The 25,123-nt window shown below is 39.1% G+C and overlaps 2 protein-coding genes across 4 annotated transcripts in view; one reads left to right on the plus strand and one right to left on the minus strand.

Moving 5' to 3' along the window:
- Nucleotides 1-25,123, plus strand: part of COL28A1 (collagen type XXVIII alpha 1 chain) — a 589,571-nt gene that overhangs the window by 293,771 nt on the left and 270,677 nt on the right. The gene's annotated exons all lie outside the window — the stretch shown is intronic.
- The window catches only part of UMAD1 (UBAP1-MVB12-associated (UMA) domain containing 1), a 243,940-nt gene that overhangs the window by 207,362 nt on the left and 11,455 nt on the right, over nt 1-25,123 (minus strand). For 2 of the 3 annotated variants that reach the window (XM_012935961.2, XM_055137150.1), the window contains exon 2: nt 16,177-16,270. In XM_012935961.2, coding sequence (XP_012791415.2) covers nt 16,177-16,258 — 82 coding nt within the window. In that variant the 5' untranslated portion in view covers nt 16,259-16,270. Of the gene's footprint in view, nt 1-16,176; nt 16,271-18,031; nt 18,177-25,123 lie in introns of all 3 variants that reach the window. The other variant, XM_055137147.1, reaches the window with a different exon arrangement.

The raw sequence follows: 25,123 nt of genomic DNA on the forward strand, positions 1-25,123 counted from the left end.
TACTCATTATATTAAATAAAAAGTACTCTGTTAAAATCAATTTATTTCCTAATCACCAATAAAACATGGTTGTTCACCACCAGTTCAAATATAGCAAAAGTACCATTTTATAGCAACAAACAAGATGCACATCCGTTTATGAGCTGCTGTGAATAACTTTTTAAATGCTTACCATGTGATTCTGACAATCTATTCATTTTATTTTAAATATAACTGGAGACTATTTGCACATACTCTTTTAGAAAAATTAAAGCTTGGGAAAAGTATTAAATATATAACTAGCACTGTCGTCCCATTGTTCATCGATTTGCTCGAGCGGGCACCAGTAACGTCTCTATTGTGAGACATGTTGTTACTGGTTTTGGCATATAGAATACACCACAGGTAGCTTGCCAGGCTCTGCCATGCAGGTGGGCTACTCTCGGTAGCTTGACGGGCTCTCTGAGAGGGACGGAGGAAATGAACCTGAGTCGGCCGCATGCAAGGCAAACCCCTACAGGCTGTGCTATTGCTCCAGCCCACAAAGAAGCTAGTAACAGAACAAATCATAACTCAATTTAGAAGTAAAAGGAAATAATAAAGAGCAGCTATTACTGCAGAGGAAAAGCAACAAAATAGAAAAGCAACAGAAAAAAATCGAAACTGTGAGCAGATCAAAAATGTAAATATACGATACACCTCTCACCAGGCCTTTCAGAAGGAAAAAAAAAATGAAAAGACATAAATTACCAACATCAGGACTGCAGTAATAGAGATTCTACAGGAACATCTCAGTTTACAAAGAAAGGGTTCTGTTTGTTTTTTGACAGTGCTCAGGGATTACTCCTGGCTCTGTGCTCAGAGATCACTCCTGATGGGGGTCAGGGGAATGAGACCAGGGATCAAATGCAGATTGACTGCAAGCAAAGCAAGCACCTTACATGCTGTACTATAGTATGTAAGTGCTTTCCAGCCCAAGAAAAGATCATATATAGTCCTCTTTTTGTTTCATTTCGGCGCCATACCAGAGGTACTCAGGGGTTACTCCTGGTTCTGCACTCAGGAATTACTCCTGGCGGTGGTTGGGGGACCATATAGGATGGTGAGGATCAAACCCGGGATGACTATGTGCAATGCAAGCTCCTTACCTTCTGTGTTATCTCTCCAACCCAAGTTCTCTTAATACATCCACTAAACTTCTTTGTCACATATGCCACTTTACGTTGTTTTGCTAACATACAAAATTTTATTTAAATTATAACATACTGGAAGCTCTTGGTCCTTTTCAGAAAACTTAAGCCTTCTCAATTCAATTATCTAGGCATTATGAACTCTACACTATCCTGAAACTAAAGGAGATCAGGGTATTGACTCCAAGACGTCCATGACAACATAAACAAAGGGTTGAAAACATTATTGGGATATGCACATAATTCACAAAATTTGGATATTAAAAACTTAGGGGGCTCTGCAGAAAAAAATGTATATCCAGGAAAATGTAGTATTACAAACCTATCTGCCAAACAGTCCAGATATTATCACTTGCAAATGGTAGAAACCTGAAAGTGTCTTCAATTTCAATCAAGAAAATAATCGGATCTAAAGAGAAGTCCAGATGTAAATAGTTCTTGTCTAGAAAGTATAGCTACTAGATAATATCAAGGACCAAGTTGCTTCCTCACTTGTTTTGTGATCCTCAACATGTTATCTACTACTTTCCACAGCAAAGATAGCAATGATGGAAGAAATCTAATCAAGCATTTCATCCAGATAAAAGAGCTACCAAAGATGAGGTAGCTCTCTCTTCTGAATTTGCCTGAGTCCCTGAACCAGTCTTCAGGACTACCCTCTGGCCAGAATAGTGACAGGTACCCATTCTAAAAGTAATCCCTCGCAAAGTGAGAACTGAACCACCTAAATAGATTAAAGAAAATCAGTACCCAGGTCTATCTCTCTTGAAATATGGCAATGTGATGTTTTTTTTTTGGCTTCTTAGGTCACACCTGGCAATGCTCAGGAGTTACTTCTGACCCTGGACTCAGGAATTACTCCTGGAAGTGTTTGAGGACTGTATGTGATGCCAGGGATAGAGTCCAAGTCAACCAAGTGCCAGGGAAACACCCTACCTGCTATACTATAACTCTGGTTCCACTGGTGACTACTTTTAAGTGTGAAATAAGGGGAATGACTCTGAGGTAGTAGACCTATACTGAATGCTTGATTCAATCTATATTACCATAGTAACTAAAATAAGTATAAGTGAGGTGCAGTTGATAAGTGATAAAAGCTCATTAGTCAAAGATACAGTTTCATAACATATATTAGTGTAAACCACTAACAAGTATTCCATCTAAATATTAAATGATTTAGAGCTCATTGCAAAACTGGTTAACAATATGTGCATGTGAAGTCAAATTTATGTGCTCATGCCTGCAAGGCAGAGAGTCTACTACTGAACTACATCCCTGGACTTCTGATAATACAGTTTTGTAACATTAAAGTTTCATTAATACACAGACACACACACATCCATATATATATTTGCCACTCACATTGCATTCTTTTTAGGGAGAAAATTATTATTTATCTTACAGAGCAGTAACCATTCCCTAATTCTTATGCAGCTTTATAACTCAAAAAATTGTGTTTTCTACTCAAACTAGCAAAAGTGACCAATGAGAAGCAACCCACTTAAATGGCTATGCTATCTCTAATACTAAAATAAGCATACCCTAAGATACTGCAGCCTAATTTGCTAGTAACTACTAACTATAGATATGGATATAATATTTAGAAAAGTGGTTCTTAAACTTTTTAAGGATCTCAGGCCTTTGAGGATCTAATATAACACAGACACTCATCTTCTTAGGGAAAAATGCAAATACAAAATTTAATTTTAATTGGCTTACTGGCCATTCACTCAGCCAGCTCAAAGAATTGTACCTATGATTCCTTAACATAGTAAGAGCAACAGTGACAACAGCTGGTTATCACAATTATCAACTCCTCGAAGCAATCCAAACAATTTAAGAGTTAGTTTTCCTTTGGTGCTGCCAAGCATCTTTTCAGCTAGTGCATTGGAAAATAATAGATTTCAGAAACAAAAATAAATCATCCCATAAAGTTAAGGCTAAGGTCTTTGATGAAAATATTTAAAAAATGGGGCAAGAGAGAGATCAGGTAAGGCATTTGCATTCCATGTGACCAATCCAAATTCGAACCCTGGAATCTCATAGGTCCCCTAATACTACAAGGAGTAAGCCCTGAGCACAGCCAGGTGTGGCCCAAAAAACAAAAAAAGAATACAAAAACATTTCTGAACAATGACTTCTTTAGATTGATAACGTAATGTGAAATTTTAATGTAGTATACATAAAAGTTATTTAAATACAACTGTACATTGTATCATAAACATCCACAGCATCTTTTTATTTTACTGCACACAATTTTTTTCCAGAAAACTTGTGCCAATTTGCATCATACATAGTGTGCTTATGTGCAAGTTCTTGCTTACTCTCTCAGATAGGAGATGTTTTCATTGATAAAACAGTTTAGTTAAATATTGTCTTATTAACTTTTAACTTTTGTTTCTTTGGTTAATAGTGAGATTATGCTTTTACAACATCTAAGTGTTTATTCAGCATCTGTACTTTCTCTATTTTTAAAAATATTTTTTTTATTTTTTTAATTAGTGAGCCACAGTGAGGGTATAGTTACAGATTCAAACATTTCGTGCTTGTTTTTTTTTCTCATGCAGTGTTCAGGAGCCCATCCCTCCACCAGTGTCCATTCTCCACCACCAATGAACCTAGTATACCTCCCACTCCCCAATCCCATCCTCCCACCCCACCCTGTCTCTGTGGCAGGGCATTACAATTTGTTCTCTCTCTCTCCTTTTGGGTGTTGTGGTCTGCAATAGGGGTACTGAGTCACCCACAGCATCTTTAAGGAAACATCAGTTGTAGGAAGTGATGTTTTAGATTTATAGAGTGTAGTAACAATTCTCAACTGTTTATTAATGTTTCACTAGATTAATGCACACCTCAATCACTTCAGTTTTTAACAAGTAGTACTGTACTTTCTGATGGATTCATTGCAAAAGCATCTAGTGGCATTCCACTCTGAGTTTGGGGAAGGTTTATTGTAGCACTGGCTAGGTGTTCACCACTCTCTTGCCCACAATATTATTTTTTTTTCCTTTTTGGTCACACCAGGCAACGCACAGGGGTTACTCCTGGCTTTGCACTTAGGAATTACTACTCCTGGTGGTGCTCGGGGGACCATGTGGGATGCTGAAAATCGAACCCGGTGAGCCAAGTGCAAGGTAAAGACCCTACCCGCTGCACTATAGCTCCAGCCTCATTGCTGAAAACATTATTTATATTTCACTAAAGATCTTTCCAGTAATGCCTGATGCTGGCTCAGATTCATTCTCCCAAGCCTTTCACTGAACTAATCAGAATTAGCAAGATTAAAATGTCTTGGTACTCATGTTGGTCAATAAAGAAGTCTGTGTATAGAATCCTCTTATACATTTTATCTAACAAGGAAATTATGGCTATTCATTCTTTACATGTAAGTTAGACAAGGCTGAAATGAGAAGTAGCCTGTAATCACACAGAAAGGAAATGATGAAACTCAGAAGAATTCAAATGTTATGATTTTCCATTTAGGTATTTTACTTAGAATTTGTTTCATCTTAAAATGACAAAACAAAATAGTAGCTTACACAGAATAGAAATTTATTCCTGTCTCACACTTTGAAAGTTCAAAGAAAAGCATAGCAAAGCTAGTCGGCAACCTAGGCTCCTCCCAGTTTAACTCACTGGTTATCCTTACAATGTGATCTAGTTTCCAAAGTCTAAGATGGCAGTTATACTCTATCCAATCATCAGATCCACATTCCAGAATGAGACAAATTTGGGGATTTGGGGAAAAGATTGGAAGAAATAGTAAACACTAGAGTTAGACATGCATATCTTGTTTTATCCCACCAGCCAAAAACTTCATGGCAATTCTATACCTAACTGCAAAAGGGACACCACAAGAAATGCTAACTGTGAAAGAACGGGGAACAGATACTGTGTGTCAGTAGATTCTGCCTCTATATAGAGTTGAAGCGAAAAGATATGAAAAAAATTAAACTTAAGGTGCTTGACAGAATTACTTACAGTGTGATAGCTGTATTTAGCTCATTAGTTCGTTGTTATTTATGCGCCATATCCTGTCAACCTGGTATGAGTCTATTTGCATATTTTTTTCAGTCAACAAAATTAGAATACAATGCTAAGATTAGTTTTCTCATTAACGAAACTTATTCTCAGGGGGCTAGAGAGATAGCACAAGGGTTAATTGTATGTCATGCCTGGTACTTGGCCAATCCCAATTTGATCCCTGGCACCACATGGTCCCCTGAGCATTGCTAGGTACAGCCCTGGGAGCCCCTAAACATTACAAGTATTGCCTGGTAATCCCTGGTATCACACACCTTGAGCAGCACTGCATTCTTGGATCCGAGCACTGAACCACTGGTCCATTTGGCCAAAAACTGATAGGAAAGGTCTCCTTATCCACCCTTACCCTGCCTCTGAACAAACTAAACAAAAAATTTATTTTCAGGTCAGGGATGCACCTCTCCAATATAGTATATACCACCTCACATGAGAAAGGTCCTGCTTTTGGTGCCCAGAACCACACACACACACAAAATTCTTAATCATAATAAAACCGTAACAATGATCTCTTCTAAAAACTATAAACAAATTTCAAATTAAAAATAAATACTGTTTCATTACTTTAAGATGGTCTGATATCCAGTTCATAAATGCCCAGAGAATAAAATTGTAATGTCTCAGAATACACACAGGACCTGACACAACCACTTTTCTAGCCTTGCTCCCACTGGTGGTCCCTTCTCTTTTAAGCCAAGAAACCATTTTTAGTAGCCCTTTCAAATGCATAGACTTTATACAGTCTGCCATTCCACTAAAAAAGGTTTTGTTCCCCCTTCCTTTTATAAAAGCACTGTTCCAACAAATCTCAAATTATCAGCAGCAACTGTAGCACTGTCATCCCGTTGTTCATCGATTTGCTCGAGTGGGCACCAGTAACTTCTCCATTGTAAGACTTGTTGTTACTGCTTTTTGCATATCAAATATGCCACGGGTAGCTTGCCGTGGCTTGCCAGGCTCTGCTATGCAGGCGGGATACTCTCAGTAGCTTGCTGGGCACTCAGAGAGGGATGGAGGAATCAAACCCGGGTCGGCTGAGTGCAAGGCAAACGCCCTACCTACTGTGGATATCAATATGAATAAAAACCTACATTTGCTTTCCTTAAAAATGCTGATTCCTGGGGTCAGGAGACAAGAGAGCAGTTACGGTACATGCCTAACATGCACCCAACCCAGATCTGATTTCCAGAACCCCATTCCCATGTGCCCCCGCCCCTCCACAGCATCAACTGAAGGTCCCTGAACACCACACACAGTCATTGAAGCTCCCAGCACCTCAGGGTGGCCCAAGTATATCCTACACAACAGAGCCCAAGGAGTATTACCTTGGAACTTTGTATTGGCCCTATTGGCTAGAATTGTCATTCAGGTCCCTGGACCTCCTGAGTGCCACTTGGGAATTGCAAGCACAAATGCTGATTCTCAGATGATAGCTCCAAAGACTGTTTCTCCAAGTATATGGGTCTGGACCAAGAATTTGAAGCATTTTTAACAAGGATCAGAGCATCTTGAACAAAGAAGGTGTTCAAAAATGCTCAACTGATCACTCTAGTCATAAATGCCTGTTACACTAATTTAGGAATTGTTTTTTTCTGGCTTACATTAACAGATGACTATATAATCTGAAATAACACAAAAATTCTACCAAAATATAATAAAAAAAAGAAGTCACTTGAATTCTTCAGAAATTTAAAAGATTGTTACAATTCAAATATTTTTTTTTTCTTCTAGATTTGGTTTGTTTTAACCACACCTAGTGGTAGATACTAAGGCTTACTCCTGGCTCTGGGTTCAGGGATCATTCCTAGCAGTATTAAGGAATTCTTCTCTTTATAATATGCCTCAGATGCACTTCATGATTAAAAAAAAAAAGAAGTTAAATAAGATAACTTCTTGAAAACAAAGAATCATTTTAATTATCAGAACGTTTATATTTAGGTCTTTTAGTTCTATTTAAATTACTCAAAGCACAATAATCATTGTACAATTCACTCAGATTCCATTCTTTATTTTCTCAACTGAGTAAAATAAAAGTAAACATTAAGATAAATAATTAAAGTTACTCATCAAGTTTTTCAATCAAGTAGGCTAGACAAAGAAGTTATGGCATTTAACTAATTTCTACTAAAAAAAACATTAACACAGAAGGCTTAACTTGCAACAACAACTTAGTAGACCCTCAAACAAGGATTAAATGTCCTTATAGTGAGATATAACAATTTTCACAAATTTTCTTTTACTGAAATATTTTTTATCATTTCATTAGCCATTTATTGGTACACAAGCAATATAAAAACATTATTGTGGGCTTGCTCTGGAGGCAGGCTTGAGAGATGGTTGTAAAAATGGAGACAATGCTGGAGGGAAGGTGACAGCCATAGTGGATTGTTGTTGGGATATTGAAGGCCTGTAACAAATCATCATTAACAACTTTTACAAATCAGTGTTTATTTAAATAAAGTGTATGGGGGTCGGAGGTGTTAGCCTTGCATACGGCCAACTCAAATTTGATCCCTACATCCCATAATGTCCCCCAAGAACCCTGTCTACAAAGCCAGGAGTAAGCCCTGAACACCACTGGGTGTGCACCCCATCAAAATACAAATAAAATGTAGAGGAGGAACAAAGATATTATAGGGCATTTGCCTTTCACCCCTGTGGTTCCCCCAAACATGCTGGGAGTGATCTCTGAGCACAGAACCAAGAGTAAGCCCTGAACATGATTTTGATGTAGCCTAAAAAATATTGTAGAGAAAACTCCTTTATGTAATATTGTATGCATATTTAATTTTTTTCCCTACTCATCTTGGAATAAGCAGAATTAGTATCCTCCAGGTGATAGTATCTTAAGAAACCAGTCAACTATTCATAAAGAACTGTACTAAAAATATTATAGCTATTTAGGGGTAGTTTATGACTGCCTGAAATAAACCAGTTCAAGGGAAAAAATAATGTTAAAGCTGCTCTGAAAAACATACACTTATGTTGTCAAATAGTTTTATCTAAAGTCACTCTAGATGGACCATGGCAAAATTGAAAAAAAAAAGTCACAGGTCACTTAGAATTCATATATGTGTAATTAATTTAACAAAATACTTCCCAAAATCTTAGTGCTTCAAAACGAAAACAAACCATTTCAGGCTCCAAATATATATTACTTGAAGAAGCAGATTTCCTTTCTTAGAATTTTGAAGGTTGTTACTCTTCACCTACTTAATGTTTGGGAGGAAGTGTGTTTAACCTAGAAATTTTGTGGTTTCACTTACTTTTTGTGTATTTGTTTATGGCTCAACTACAGAAAGGGGAAAAAACCCATAACTTTATAGTTCCATGAGGTCTTTCTCAAAGTGTCTTAACATATTATTTGTCGGTATACAATTATTAAATTACAGAAGGAAATGCAGTAGCATTTCAGTCCTACATATAGACTAGAACCAGGAAGCTCTGGAAAAAGGAATGCCAATGTCTTTATCAAAATCATGATCCATCTAACCAAAATCTAGGAATGGGGCCCCTACGATCAATATATTTTCAAAGTGTCCCTCTCATACACAGGAGAACTAGAAATAAGACTTTGGGAGATAGCTACCTAATTTACATTTGAGTTAGCTGAGCCCACTGGGTCGCAATAAGACTAAGAACTTTCCCCAATTAATCAGGAGAGGGCTCCCGTCTGCCTCCCAGTACAGTTGGCATCTCTCCCCTGCCTACAGCAGCTCCTCTCTGCATTCTCATGAGACAAAGGAGAGTGCATGTCCCACACTAGGCAAACTTGCCTGAACGGTTTCATCCCTGAAATGTCACTTAGATTAAGCAAAAACCCAGAATTAGAAACCAATGAATGTTGAAAGTATGCCAGTTCTTTCCATTCAATCAGTTTTTTTTATTGTGGACTTGTAGTTTATAAAAGTATTACAATTATTGCTTTAGAACTACAGTGTTGCTACACCAATTCCTTCACCAGTAACAAGAACCATCATTGTCTCAACTTGATAATTCTTAGTGGAAAAATAAATAACTACCTAATAAATTTAATTAAAAAGTCCATGAATATTTGCTTTGGAATTTAAAAATTAAACATAAAAACACATAGATTGCCAATAATTAAATTTATTAATTTGGATTTTTGTAGCTATCACAATATATTACATTAGGAGATACTAGTAGGAGAAATTGCTTTTCAAGGTCATAAACAGTATTTTTTAGATTTGGAACACTTCTGTTAAAAGAACAGAGAGTAAAAGAAAGCATATGCTAAAAATCTGTTTAGCTTTTGTCAATATTTTAATTAAAGCCTTCCGTTCTAGACATGACTGAAATAACTTACTGTCCTTACTCCTCAGAATGTAAATTTTACTGTAAACAACTTAATTTTCACTTTTAAAATAAAACACAGATATAACAATTGCCTTAAAAGTTCTATGTAAAAATGTAAGCTTAACATCATTGTATAAACATGTTTCAATTTCCAATTTTCAGTAAGAGACAATTTTAAAAATAACCCACTACTTGTCAAAATCTGATTTATCATTTAACCTACAAAACAGAGTGAGACTAAATTAAATATTTTAAAATCAATACTTTTGAAAGATGAAACCTAAGTTGCTGTGAATTATTACATTCTGAGTCTAAATGCAATGAATTTTAAGAAATAATTAGCTTAATGGAAACTAGAAGTTCTTATGCCCTACTTTAACAAAGCACCTGCATATTCTCAAAAACATGACGAATTTCTGTTATACTGTAACCCAATTCTTTTAATCTCTGTAACAGTGCTCACCCAATTTCATTCTGTCTACTCCAAAATTACACTCATTATCTGGTCAACAATGTGAGTACAACAGCAGTAATCTAAATTATTCCTTTGTATTTTATATTCTGGGCGTGGGGGTTGTTGCTATTTTTTTTCTTTCTTTTTGCAACAATATAAATTTATCTATGCCATTGCCTTTGTTTTCAAAGGGATTATATGCCACCGTGTAGGTAATAGATACCCTTTTTCCTAATTTAAAATAACTATGAAGTTGAACATTACAGTAGTAAATTTGTAATCAACTTAAAGATAATGCTTTAAAAGTACAATTAAACATGTCATAACAGAAGAAAACCCTGGTAATTACAAAAAGTACCAGGCTCACTGGATTCTAAAACAGCAGTATAAGATTAAGAAAAATCGCCACCCAGTGATGCAAATGAAAACTGCAATTTGTTTTTGTGTAAAATGAGTACCCTGGAGGATTACTTCAACTTCATTACTGAATGATATGATAGCTATCATTTTTTTTTTTGCTTATTCTTATTCAGCATATGTTTTTTTAAAGCAAAGGTTAAATAAGAGGTTTGGAAACCTTAATAAGGAAAACGCTTTCTATCCAAATGTGACCTAATTGTGCATAAACATCCCAAACATTTCTATTACGCACTAAATGTCTTTTTCTAACGTCATTCTCAATTTCAAATCATAGGGAGTTCAGCACCTCAGTATTATCATCTAATTGTGACCCAAAAACTATTTGTGTTAATCAGGAAAGTTCACATCAGAGAAAAGATACTCTAAAATGAGAAAAAATAATTTATATATTTAATGACATAATTTATTCTTACCTGTCAGAAATATGCTATAAAGACCATAAAAATGATCATCTAGGGACCAGAGTGATAGATAGCACAGTCACTAGGGCGTTTGCCTTGCACACAACCAACCGACCAACCTCTGTTTGATAGCCAGCATCCCATGTAGAATAAAGGGAATAAAGTTTTGGTACCACACGCTGTTTCTAGTTGGAAATGGGATCGGGGTGTCCTGAGACCAATTTCCACCTGAGTGAGTAAAGACTCCCCACAGAAATAAGCAACTAAGATACAGAGGGTAGGAGCTGGAACATAGCACAGGGTGTAGGGCATTTGCTTTGCACATGGCCAACCTGGGTTCAATTCCCAGCATCCCATATGGTCCTCTGAGCATTGCCAGGAGTAATTCCTGAGTGCCAGGAGTAACCCCTATCCATTCAGGTGTGACCCAAAAAGGAAAAAATAAAGACAGATGGTATATGAAAAGTCAACTCAATTTAGCTCAATTTTGACTCTACACAGAGATACATCAGAATTCATTTTCCAATAAAGCCCTCTGACTAAGACAATAGTCTCAAGCCCAAGGTATTGTCTGTGGTTCTAAAAAACTGTCTTTAACCAGATTTCAATCCCACCCTGCAACCCCAACCAAGGTTTATTAATTAACTGGAACAGTTCTCAGACCTCAGGAAATCCTTTTACTTACTGTATCACCAACTTTTTACAAAGGTTATAACTCAGGAAAACTAGAAGAAAGAAATGCAGAGGGCAAGGTAGGGAAAAAGAGCATGGAGCTTCCATGCCCCCTCCAGGCATGCCAATCTTTCCAGACCCCCACATGCTCACCAACCTAAGACCCTCCCTCATGGACTTTCACAGAGGCTTCATGACCTATGCATCACTATGATAGCTCTCTGGTCCCTCATCACTCCCCAGAGCTCAGGGAGTTGGGGAAAAAAATTCCACCCCTCTTAGTACAAGGCTGGTTCTTCTGGTAAGCAGCCCCCATTATTGAACACATCCCAAAATGTCACCTTATTAAAACAGCATGAAGCAGCTTTATCACTTTCAACACCAAGGAAAATTGCAAGAGCCTGAGGATGTGTGAGTCAGTAATTGTGGATAAAGATCTAATATGTGTTTCTTATAAATCACAATCTACAGAAGCCACACTACAAATTCCTGAGAGGAAAAAGGGCACATAAACAGACATATCCATGGCACCTTGCTTTATGCATCAGAAAGTTCCCACAAGGGGCTAGGGAGAAAGTATAAAAGGTAGGGCAACTTGTCTGGCACACGGTCAACCCAGGTTCTATCCCTGGCACCCCACATGACCCCCCAAGCTTGCCAGGAGTGATTCCTAAGTGCAGAGATAGGAGTAAACCCTTAGCACCAACAAACGTAGCCCAAAAAATGGAGGAAAAAAAAAAGGATTAGAGGATGAAGTAAAGGATTTTACCAGTTAAATTGGTACCACTACCCAGCCACCGCTACGCTCTAGGCGGCTTACTGGACACTCGGGCCACACCTCAGGCATGAGTGAAGCCCCACAGAACCAGGTAAAGCAGAACTTTGTAGCCTTGGACTCCAGGCCCAAAGAGACCCGTAAACAGAGATCCTCTGTCTGCCTCCCCCAATCTCCAGCACCCCAGGGACCACACCCAGACAACCCATCCTACTGACGTCATTGCCGTGCGACACATCATAAGACACTTAATACCTATTTTCCATAATTACCACACCGTATTTGATGGGGTTCAAGTATGGTGTGAACCATGGGAACACCTGTAAGGGCGATAGGAGGCCGCCCAAAAAGCCTTCATGACTCTCAGAGAGAGCCCGGCAAACTACCGAGAGTACCCTGCCTGCAAGGCAGAGCCAGGCAAGCTACCCATGCATATTCGATATGCCCAAAACAGTAACGACAATGGACCTCATTCGCCTGATACTGACAGAGCTCCCAATAAAGCAGCATTAAGAAGGATGAGCAAGGAGAGGCTGATAAAATCTCAGGGACAAACTAGACTGCCAACCAAAGAAGGACTAAAATGACTGACTGTACTTTCAACGCACATACACTGGCATCGGAAGCATCCATCAAGGACCTGATGGTGCAAGCTCAGAAGATCAAGTACGACATCACTGGTCTGACGGAAATGAGACAACATCAATCACTTCATGCGATTTTCGACACTGAAGAAGAACTGTTCCTCAGAACATGAGACAATAGAGGCATCAGTGGCATCAGTGTCCTTGTCAACACAAACTTGGCCATGAGCATTGATTCATTCGAATGCCTAACAACCCGAATCAGAGGATTATGCTTGAATAGATGTGGCTCACTGCCAGCAGTTTCTATCTTCGTCAGACTATGCACCAACATCCAACTATGATGAAGAAGAAATTGAGAAATTCTACAAGGAGCTGAAGAAGTTCTATAAAGAAGACCACACCTTCTACAAGATCATTGTCGGTGATTTTAATGCCAAGATAGGACAAAGAAGGTCGCCCAAAGAACTCCATATAGGGACCCATGGTCTAGAATGGAATGAACAGGGTGAGAGACTGTCTGAGTTCATCATGTCGACCAAGACCAGGCATGGTAACTCACAGTTCCAGAAGGCCAAATCTAAACATTGGACATAGGAGTCTCCCAGTGGAAAGTTCCACAATGAAACTGACCACATCATATTCAATCAACAGGTTTTGCCTGACTGATGTCTCTGTCGTCCCAAAATTCCAAACGGGATCGGACCACCGTCTCCTTTGTGTAAAATTCTACTTCACAGAGCGGGGAGAAAGGACTGCAAAGTTTAAGAAGAGAACTCCCAGAATGACCACCAACTGGGAGCTCTTTGGCACTAGTGCAGCAACGTGGAAAGATGCCATCATTGACAACATTGACGAGGAATATGATAGACTGGTTCAGCACCTCCATGACTGCATGAGGAATGCTGAGAGTGGGAAAGTCACAAGCAGACGCCTGTCTTTGGAAACTCTTGAGCTCATTCACCAACGTGGTTTGGCACGAGCCTCAGGCAATCATAAGCTAATGTTCGAGCTCACAAGCTCGAACAAAGAAGCGATAAAGAAGACCTCAAAGAGAAAAGACCAGCAGTGTTGGCCGATGCGGCAAAAGACGGGAAAAGTATTCACAATGCTTGCCTGTCCTTCACCAACTATAAGACCAAAATGACTACTCTCCCACATCCTAACGGATCTATCACATCTTCCAGAAGGGCAATGGAGAGGATTATTCACTTCTACTCGGATCTCTTCAACAGCCACGTCCACCTGCTCACATACCAAATTCCACAGGATGGATATGTCGTTCCCAACATCCTCCCTTCTGAAATCGGACAGTCCATTTTGTCCATAAAGACATGTATAGCACCCGATCCAGACAAGGTCAGACCCGAAAACCTGAAGAATCTTCCACCAGTACTCGTCAATACACTGGCTCAACTCTTCACATGCTACCTGTCTGAATACAAGGTTCCATCCCAATGGAAAACCAGCAGGACCATTCTGTTGCAAAAGAAGGGAGACATCCACAACATTGGCAACTATCGCCCAATCTGCTTGTTGTGCATGTCTACAAGTTGTTCACTCAAGTCATCCTAAATAGAATAGGCAGAACACTAGACGAAGGACAACCATGCAAGCAAGCTGGGTTCCTAAGAGGATTCAGCATGATTGACCATATCCACATGGTGACCAAACTCATTGAAGTTTTGCAAGAGTTCAAGATGCCGCTCTATCTAACGTTCATCAGTTTAAAGAAGGCCTTTGATTCTGTTGAGACTGAAGCATTCATCAAAGACCTAGCCAAACAGGGCGTTCAAACTCAATACATCAGGATCCTCCAAGAGCTGTATTATGGATTCACCACCAGGATCTCACCATTCTACAAGGAAGTAATCATCAACATAAAGAGAGGGGTTCAGCATTTCACCGAAACTCTTCGGTGCTACCCTCAAGAACATCATGCAAGGACTGGAATGGGAAGAAATGGGAGTGAAAATAGTCGGTTGGCAACTAAACCACCTCCGCTTCGCTGATGACATCGTTCTCGTAACACCAAACATTAGCCAAGTGGCACAAATGCTGGCCGACTTTGACTGCGAGTGTGGAAAGGTCGAACTGCAGCTGAATCTCACCAAGACAATGTTCATGAAAAACGAACTAGTCCCTGACATTTCATTTGCTCTCAATGGAACGAACATCTCCAAATGCAGCAGCTATGTATACCTGAGTCGAGAACTCAACATGAGGAACGACTTGGCACCAGAACTGCGCAGGAGGAAGAGAGCAGCGTGGAACGCCTTCAAGAGCATCAAATAAGTTGCTAAGAGGACGAAGAACCTCCGGGCACATCTTTTCAACTCCACCATTCTTCCTGCACTAACATATGCCTCAGAGACCTGGGGCCTACGAAAACAGGACAAGAAGACTATTAGGGTATCCCAAAGAGGAATCGAAGAGCTCTACTTGGAATATCACATTTCACTAAAGAGAGAGAAGGAATCCGGAGTTCCAACCTCCATCAACAATCAAGACTCAGGGATGCTGTCTCATTTGCCAAGGCATCAAAAATCAGATGGACCAGACATGTAATTCGATTTAGAGATGACCACTGGAATAGAGCTGTTACCAACTAGATTCCATGGATGTCAAAAAGACCGTGTGACCGCCCACCTACGAGATGGTCAGACTTCTTCGTTAAAACCTTGAACAAATGGTTTGAGGCTCTTGGTGTTCCTGGAGCAAGCAGATACCATTGGGCTACACTAGCACACGACAGGGACGAATGAAGATGTTACTGGTGATCGAAGATCAACGGGATGACAAGTGATATAAGTGATACCAGTTAAATTGGAAGAACACAACCAAATTACTGTACAGGAGTCTATGATAATAGGCTAAGTGATTGATGACCTTAACATTTCTAAATTTCCAATACTTCACAAATTATGAAATTAGTAGAAACTACCCGTGGCGAATTCAATATGCCAAAAACAGTACTAACAAGTCTCACAATGGAAATGTTACTGGTGCCCGCTGGAGCAAATCAATGAGCAATAGGATGACAGTGACAGAAACAGTAGAAACAATTTTAATTGATATTTTTCAATTTTAAATAGATAAATTATTTATTTTATTTTATTTTTTGGCTTTTTGAGTCACACCCAGCATTGCTCGGGGGATATTCCTGGCTACTCAAGTATTACTCCTGGCAGTGCTCAGGGGACGATATGGGATGCCAGGGATCGAACCAGGGTCGGTCACATACAAGGCAAACACCTGACCCTCTGTACTATTGCTCTGGCCCCAATCATGACATTCTTTAATTTTTCACTTGATTATGATTTTCCTTTTTGAAAAGACTCACCTAAAAGGACAAATCCATCAGCTTCTCTGTCTGGAACAGAAGGCTTTTTAGATTCTGGAGGCTTTCTGAAGAAATGAAACATGTCTGTTGCTCTCTGAAAGAAAAACACTAAGCGTCAAATTCATATGAAACTGTTGAATTCTTACTCTTTTCAGTTAAAAATCACTCATAAAGATATCACAAAAATTACTTTTAAGAACTATATTATGAAACTTAAATATGATACATTTTCTGGGTATCAGAATACAAAGCCATAAATCAAGTTGCAGGGGCTTGCTTCTAGTTAAAAATCACATGTGCACTGATTCATGAAACCTCTCTCAGTTTTAAAAATTTATAGGAAATCACTTGCAAGACACCACTACATGTAGGCTAAAAATTGACACACCCAGGAGCATTCTAACTAAATTAGAAAATGGTTCGAGGAAAGGGTAACTGAAAGTTCATATTTTTGTCAATGCCATAATTATCTTAAACTCATTATTAAGGCCACCTGGGGAACACAATGAAGCAACTTGGACCAACCTCTACCAAGTTATCTTACTCAGACACTCTCAGCAATGGAAAACAAATTATCAAATGCTTCCTTTCCAGCAGGTCTGACTTTGGGAGGGGAATCTCCAAACAATAACAGTGAGTTTTTTGTTGAAATATTGAATGTAATCAGAGTAAAGAGAAAGTAAAGTGAAATTTATCAGCTACACAGGTGGGGCTGGGGGGTGGGGGGTTAGGGGGGAGGTTTACTGTGGTTCTTGGTGATAGAATATGTGCACGGGTGAAGGGATGGGTGTTTGAGCATTGTGTAACTGATACTTAAGCCTGAAAGCTTTGTAACTTTCCACATGGTGATTCAATTAAAAAAATAAAAAATAAAAGATAGGGAGCTGGAGTGATAGCACAGTGGGTAGGGCATTTGCCTTGTACACGGCTGACCCAGGTTTGAGCCCCAGCATCCCATATGGTCCCCTGAGCACCACCAGGGGTAATTCCTGAGTGCAGAGCCAGGAGTAATCCCTGTGCATTGCCGGGTGTGACCCAAAAAGCAAAAAAAAAAGAAAAGAAATACTGCACCCACTCTAAGAAGTCAACTTTAAATTCCCAGCAGTGCAGATCTGAGCTGACGATATTACTGTATGCTGTCTCTAAAAGTATAACATAATTGTCTTTTTATCTATTTCTCCCTCTCTTTCTCATACACATATATACACATACACATGCGTATGTACATACATCGCTTACTCCTTGTTCTCTACCTGTATAAATTTGAAAGAATGTGCAAATCCTAGGAAGCAAGTGAAAAGAAAACTGAAAGGAATTTCATAGTACAGGTTGACATTCTAGATTGTCCACAGAAAAGCAGTTGAGAAAGGAACATTCCAAGTGGAAGCAAGGATTACACACTTTAATTTTATACATTCTACCAATACCAGAAAGTCAAGTGCAGAGAGTGAGCAAAGATTTAATCGAAGAAAGCTTTTTGAAAACAAGAACTGTACAGGATCTATGGAAGTATGGAAGTCAAACTGACCTTGAGCTGTAGATCCAAGAAGAGTATTAAGTATAATGCAAGTGGATGGTTAAAAAGACTATTTGCTGATTAAAAAAAAAAAAGCATAACAGGGAGATTTCATTATTTTTCTTTTAGGACCCAGAGCGATAATACAGTGAGTATGACACTTGTCTTGCACATGGCTAACCAGTCCATAACATCACCTATGGCCCCCAAATCACTGCCAGAGTGATGTCTAAGCACAGATCCAAGAATAAGCCCTGAAAATCACTGAGTGTGGTCCATAAACAAAACAAAACAAAAATTATTTTACGTTTTAGAGGTACAGAGTTGTCTCAGACCTACCCAACAGTGCTTTGGTATTACTCCTAGCACTGTGCTCAGGGGCTGTCAATCCCAGATGTTCTGGGGGATCATGCAGGGCCAGGAACCAAACTGGATTCAGTCACATGCAAGACTAGCACCTTAATTCCTATGCTATCTTCCAGTCCTGAAAGGAACAAAACAGAAGAAAAGTATAAGTCGGTAAAAAAGAAGATTCTAATAAATGGAGAAAGGAAAAGGTTATGAATTCTTCAAATGAAGAGATTACTTTTATTGCTTATTGGACATAGTGACAGATCTAAAAGAAAGGTCTAGAAATAGTTTGGCACTCTCAATATCATACAAGGAGAAATGGTCTCTATGAAAGTCATAAAAATCAAGGGTACATAAAAACAAAAAAAGGCAAAATGAAAAGATGAGCTGCTAGAGAGATAGTACAGCAGGCAAAGTGCCTGCTTGCACACAGCTGACTCAGGTTCAATCCCTGACACCACACAAGGTCTTCCGAGCCTGAACAGGAGTGATCCCTGAGAGATGAACCAGGAGACTTCCCTGAGCACCACCAGGTAAAGCCCCCAAACCAAAATAAATAAATAACACTGTAGCACTGTTGTCCCATTGTTCATGGATTTACTCGAGGGACACCAGTAATGTCTCCATTGTGAGACCTGTTGTTAAAATAAATAAGTAAATAAATTTGATGAGAAACCCAGGCAAGAAAAACATCAGGAAAAAAAGTAGCTTGGTTCACAGGCAGGAAAAGAGCTTTGCCTGTGCTCAGGGGATCATTCCCGGCAGGCGAAGGCCATACAGGAGGCTGGGGATCAAACCCAGGATGGCCAAATGCAGGCAAACACTCTACCTGCTGTACTATTGCCCCGGTCCCTCTAATTCAAAGATTTCTAAGACTCAAAGAGGCAATTTCTTTACTCCAAATAATTAAAATTAAGAAAAGAACTCTTTTGAGTTAAGTACATTTAATTAAACTTCAAGCTTAAGTAAGAATCAAATAGAAGTATAGAATAGAATCAACATAAGAGTATAGTTATTCTACCCTTGTATTAAATCCATCGGGTGAATTAATGTGGTACTCAATAAATTCTTTAACTTAAGACAAAATGTTCAGAAAAAAAAAGTGAAAGTCTCTGAAACCTTGTAGAGTCAAGATATTTTTTAAATTTTATATTTTTATAAAGTAGTTCACAATATTTGATTACATTTAATATTCAAACACCAATTCTACCACCATTACACCTTCCCACCACCATAGTTTTAGATGCTTCGATCCCAAACCCCAATCCTTACTCTAGAGCAGAACCAAAGTAATTTATTTTGCATTGTTTGTTATGAATAAACCTCTGAAAATGTTCCAAAAAACCTTCCTTAGAAGAGAGTGAGTGAAAATTATTGTATTTCACCCAGGGGCCATCAAGCCCTTTCATAGGAGATTGCTAATATGTTGTTAAGGGTTGAGCCTTGTGTGCACATATATGCACCTTTATATATGCATATATATATATATACACACACATAAACACACATACACACACACATATATAATGTGGTGCGCTACTCTTGGAGTATGATTGGTGTGAGATATGAGATGTCACACGGCTGTGAATGAGGCAGCAAGGTCCAGGACTATATTCATTTGTTGGTGAGGCTTGGCTGGAGCCTGTGGAGAGTGGCCGTGAGCATGGCTACGGTTGAGTCTGGAGGTTTTCAGCTGCTGGGGTTGGGTCCCTTTGGGTGGGGAGGGGCCCTCACCCACCCCTCTCTGAGGCACCCCAAATGAAACAGCCTGAGCCAAGATATTCTTAAATAATGAAGTAAGAGTAATGGACAGAGATCTGGAGCTGCCGCACATGAAACGGCGCCTCTGCTCCTAAAAGACTATGATCCCGGAGCTCTACCAACCACTTTTGGCACCCAGCGGCTACTTACAGAAATGCATCTAGACTGTGAACTGAGCTACGACCTCATGCCGTGCCAGGAGGGAAAAGGTTTTTCTCTCTCGGCCTTTTTATTCCGTGGCGGCGGCAGCGGTGGCCACGTGGCGACTGCCACCTTATAGAGCCCACTAACCAGAGGTATGACCTTGCAGTGACACGACTTCTGGCAGAAATCTGGACTTAATTACTAAAATATCAGAAATCCAAAATCCCGTGGCCGCAATAGCTCATATATTCTTCATTCTCAGCAAAGGAAAATGAATTATCAAATGATGCCTTTTCAGCAGGTTTGATTGTTTGGGGAAAGTTCCAAATAATAACAGTGAGTTTTCTGTGGAAATATTGAATGTGTTCAAAGTATGGAGAGAATAAAGTGAAAATCATTAGCCACACAGGTGGGGGTGGGTGGGATGGGAGGTATACTGGGGTTTTTGGTGGTGGAACATGTGCGCTAGTAAAGGGATGGGGTTTGATCATTGTATGACTGAAACATAAACCTGAAAGCTTTGTAACTTTTTTCATGGTGATTCAAAAAAAAAATTTTAAACTTAAAAAAAAAGTAATGGACAGAGGACAAAAAATATGGGAAATATTAAAAATCTAAAAAAATCATCAGCAAAAATAGGACATTATTCACTGATGAAGATGACTGGAATCAAAGAAACAAATATTTTTGAGAGCTATACTACCAAAATAACTATTAGAAGAAAGCAGTGACTGGTTCAAGACAGAACTGCCAAAGAAGTCTGTTCAGATGCCTAGGAGGACATATTCTCCGATGCCATCTTCAATGGTAGTCAAAGAAATTACCGAAAAAAGGGACTGGAGCAATAGCACAGTGGGTAGGGCATTTGCCTTGCACAAGGCCAACCTGGGTTTGATTCCCAGCATCCCATATGGTCCCCTGAGCACCTCCAGGGGTAATTCCTGAGTGCAGAGCCAGGAGTAACCCCTGAGCATCACTGGGTGTGACCCAAAGAGCAAAAAAATAAAATAAATATTTTTTTTAAAAATTACCAAAATGGAAACTATCAAAAGGATGGGTCTATTGGGCATGGCAAGCAGATCATGCCTCCTTAGACTACCTAAAGACTGTTCTCCAAGCTAAAGTAGGACCTGGTCAGTAGGATTTCAGAGGTGTTACTGCTCTCTGACTGTTGTATATCTCCCATCCCTTGTCTTTCTAAATGGGAGTGGTGTGGGGAATTACCTCCCCCAGTTCTACAGGGTGGAAAGGGGGAGAAAAGAGAAAGGACAAATCATATTCTTAACGAAGTCTCCAGATCAAAAGAAGTATAGCTGGACCTGATGAGGAAACTTTTGTACATCACCCAAAGATTATGAATTTGAACAGGATGACATGACTGAGTATGACAATCCATACTATCCTGGGAGCTGTAAGTTATTCTCTCTATCTTAGAGAGTAGAGTATTTGCTGGCCACAAATGAGCACCAGGAAATCTCTATGATCATTCACAAGCTGTTAATTGGAGGTAAGAGGACTGCTATTTTCTTCCCACCGGGGTATATTGTTTTCTACATAGGCATGCTATTGTTTTCTGAAAGAACAAACAAGATTAACAAATCCATAGCTAGATCCGCAAGGAATAAAAGAAAACACTAATAAACTGTACCAAAGATGAAATAGAAGAAAATAAAACAGAAATTACAATCTCAGAAATACAAAAGTCTTGGGGTTGGAGTGATAGCACAGTGGGTAGGGCGTCTGCCTTGCACGCAGCCGACCTGGGTTCAATTCCCAGCATCCTAGATGGTCCCCCAAACACTGGCAGGAGTTAATTCCTGATTGCATGAGCCAGGAGTGACCCAAAAAGCCAAAAAAAAAAAAAGAAAAGAAAAGAAATACGAAAGAGGGGCTGGAGTGCTAGCACAGCAGGTAGGGCGTTTGCCTTGCAAGCAGCCGACCCAGGTTCAATTCCCAGCATCCCATATGGTCCCCTGAGCATCAGCAGGGGTGATTCCTGAGTGCAGAGCCAGGAGTGACCCCTGTGCATCACTGAGTGTGACCCCCCCCAAAATAAAGCAAAAAAACCCAGAAATACAAAACACCATAAGAGGTTACTATGAAGTAGTATATGTCAATAAATTGAAGCATCTAAAAGAAATTAAGAAAAATGGTGTGTTTTTTGGGGGGCTGGGGGGTCACATCCAGCAATGCTCAGGAGTTACTCCTGCCACTGAGCACAGAAATTACTCCTGGCAGTGCTTGGGATGCTGGAGACCAGAACTCAAGTCAGCCATGTGCAAGGCAAATGCCCTACCTGCTTACTATCACCCTAGCCCCAAGAAATTAATAAAGTTTTAAAATAATTCCTTAAAGTACCTTTAACAACCAGTTAAAAACTGAACTTGGATGTTACAAGTAAGGAAACTAAAACTAATTTAAACAAATCTTCATAAACAAAAGTCCTGGTCCAGATAGATTCACTATCAAGTTCTACCAAGCTTTCAAAACTATACCTATACTCCCCAACGCTTCCAGACACTCAGAGAAATAGGAATCCTTCCTAAGGACTTCTATGAAATCAAGAATACTTAATACCCAAAACAGACAGAGATATTACTAAATAAGAAAATCATAGACCAAAATCTCTGTAAAAATAGATGCAATGATCCTCAACAAAATCTTAGCTAACCAAATTCAACCAAAAGGCTAATATACCATGATTGAGTGGGATTCATTCCAGGGACACAAAGCTACTTCCATAAACACAAAATAATTTATGTAGAATACCATATCAATAAAAATTCAAAAATAATATAGTCATATCGATAGATGCAGAGAAAGGTTTTGACAAGATTCAACTCTCACTAATGATAAAAATAAAAACAAAATCAGGATAAAAGGAATTTAACTCAAGATAGTCAAGTAATATACTAAAAATCCATACCTAAAAGCATATTCAACAGAAAAAAAACCAAACAACCTGAAAATCTTCCCTCTAAAATCATGTACCAGGCAAGAATGTCTACTTTCACCCCTATTACTCCACATAGCAATGAAAGTACTTGTCACAACAATTAGGGAAATCATGCAAGTGGCTAACAAGCTGGTATCTATGAGTCTAGTGCAGAAGTCTTACTCTCTGAAGACCTACTTCAGGGTTCCAGAGTAAATATGAGAGCTGGCTCTTTACTTCCTCCCATTTTTTCCACCAAGATGTATGTAAAGAAACACAAGGCAAAAATTGGCAAGTAGACACACACTTCTGTGAAGAAATCTAGGATTCTCTTCCCTCTTACTAAATCTTGATAAACTATCACTAAGTGTCCAAGTAATACTTATGGACCATCTGACCACAATAACAAAAGTCATAAGTTATGGTTTATTATTTAAGTATTACAATATATATAAGTATAAAAGTATAGCAGTGTTTATTGCTTTATGTACACAATCGTATTTGATGCTTACAATAATCTATGGCACTAATTTACCACCCATTTTAAAACAAAAACTGCAACTCATAAAAAAATGAATACCTGCCTAAAAGTCACTGACGTAAAAACTATCATGATTTAATCCAAATGTGTCTGCTCCAAACTCTCTGTTCTTTCTTATAATGCCTCAATGTTCAAGCTTAAGTCATCTCACAGCACACCTAAGTCCTCCCCAATTCTGCATCTCCAAAAAGAATGTAATGGTCCGATTAGCTTTTGCAGACAGACTACAGGTGTTATCCTGTCTTACTCTCTGCATTCCAAACTCACACACTCATCTGCCTCTAATATCTCCCAACTTTATGTCATGAAACTTTAGGCTTCTCTTTATTTCTACCCCAAAAATTTCAGTTCATCTCACCAGCATCTCCAGTATGGTTTATTGCATTCCTTTGGGCATTTCCAACCCAAAGGAACAATCCAATAATCATGTTTGTATCCAATCTTCTCTAAGTATCCTTCCACACCACAGTAGTTTGGAAGAAGTATAGCAAAGTGAATAGTACTGGAAAAAATAGATTCTCCCAAGAGCTAGTCATAAAGAATAGGACAGACCACTATTGGCGTGGATGTGGGGAGAAAGGGACCCTCCTACACTGCTGGTGGGAATGCCGACTGGTTCAGCCCTTTCAGAAAACAATGTGGTCGCTTCTCAAAAAATTAGAAATTGAGTTCCCATTTGACCCAGCAATACCATTTCTGGGAATATATCCCAGAGAGGCAAAAAGGTATAGTCGAAATGACATCTGCACTTGTATGTTCATCGCAGCACTGTTTACAATAGCCAGAATTTGGAAAAAACCTGAGTGCCTGAGAACAGATGACTGGTTGAAGAAACTTTGGTACATCTACACAATGGAATACTATGCAGCTGTCAGAAAAGATGAAGTCATGAACTTTGCATGTAAGTGGATCAACACGGAAAGTATGCTAAGTGAAATGAGTGAGAAAGAGAGAGACAGACATAGAAGAATTGCACTCATCTGCGGAATACAAAACAGAATGGGAGACTAACACCCAAGAATAGTAGAAATAAGTACCAGGTTTGCACCATGGCTTGGAAGCCAGCCTCTCGTGCTAGGGGAAAGGCAGTTCGGATAAAGAAGGAAATACCAAGTAAATAAGTGTGGTTGGAGGACCCGCTCAGGAGGGGAGAGGCGTGCTGAAAGCAGACTACAGATTGAACACAATGGCCACCCAATACCTCCATTGTAAACCACAATACCCAAAAGGAGAGAGAGAACAAAAGGGAATGCCCGGCCACAGAGGTGGGGTGTGGTGGGGGGGATGGGATGGGGCGGTGGGAGGGATGCTGGGGTCATCAGTGGAGGAGAACTGGCACTGGCGGAGGAATGGGTACCTGAGCATTGTATGACTGAAACAGAAGCATGAAAATATGTAAATCTGTAGCTGTACAGATTTAATGTATTAATGGTGATTCATTAATAAAAAAATAATTAAAAAAATTTAAAACATAAGAGACAAAATATTTTTTTAAAATTTTTTAAGGCATAGGACAACCCTGCCAATCTATATAAACCATGAGGCAACAAATATTTGACTGCAGAGAAAGATAAGTCTCAAGAAAAAGGAGAACAAAGCATGAATTCATAGCTCTAGTCTATTATGAGGTCAATAAACCTTACGTTAATCAAGCTAACCCACAATGTTTCTAGTAAATTTCCTATTAATTAAACATTTA

The sequence above is a fragment of the Sorex araneus genome, chromosome 1 (assembly GCF_027595985.1).
Source record: "Sorex araneus isolate mSorAra2 chromosome 1, mSorAra2.pri, whole genome shotgun sequence".
In the NCBI taxonomy this organism is placed as follows: Eukaryota; Metazoa; Chordata; class Mammalia; order Eulipotyphla; family Soricidae; genus Sorex; species Sorex araneus.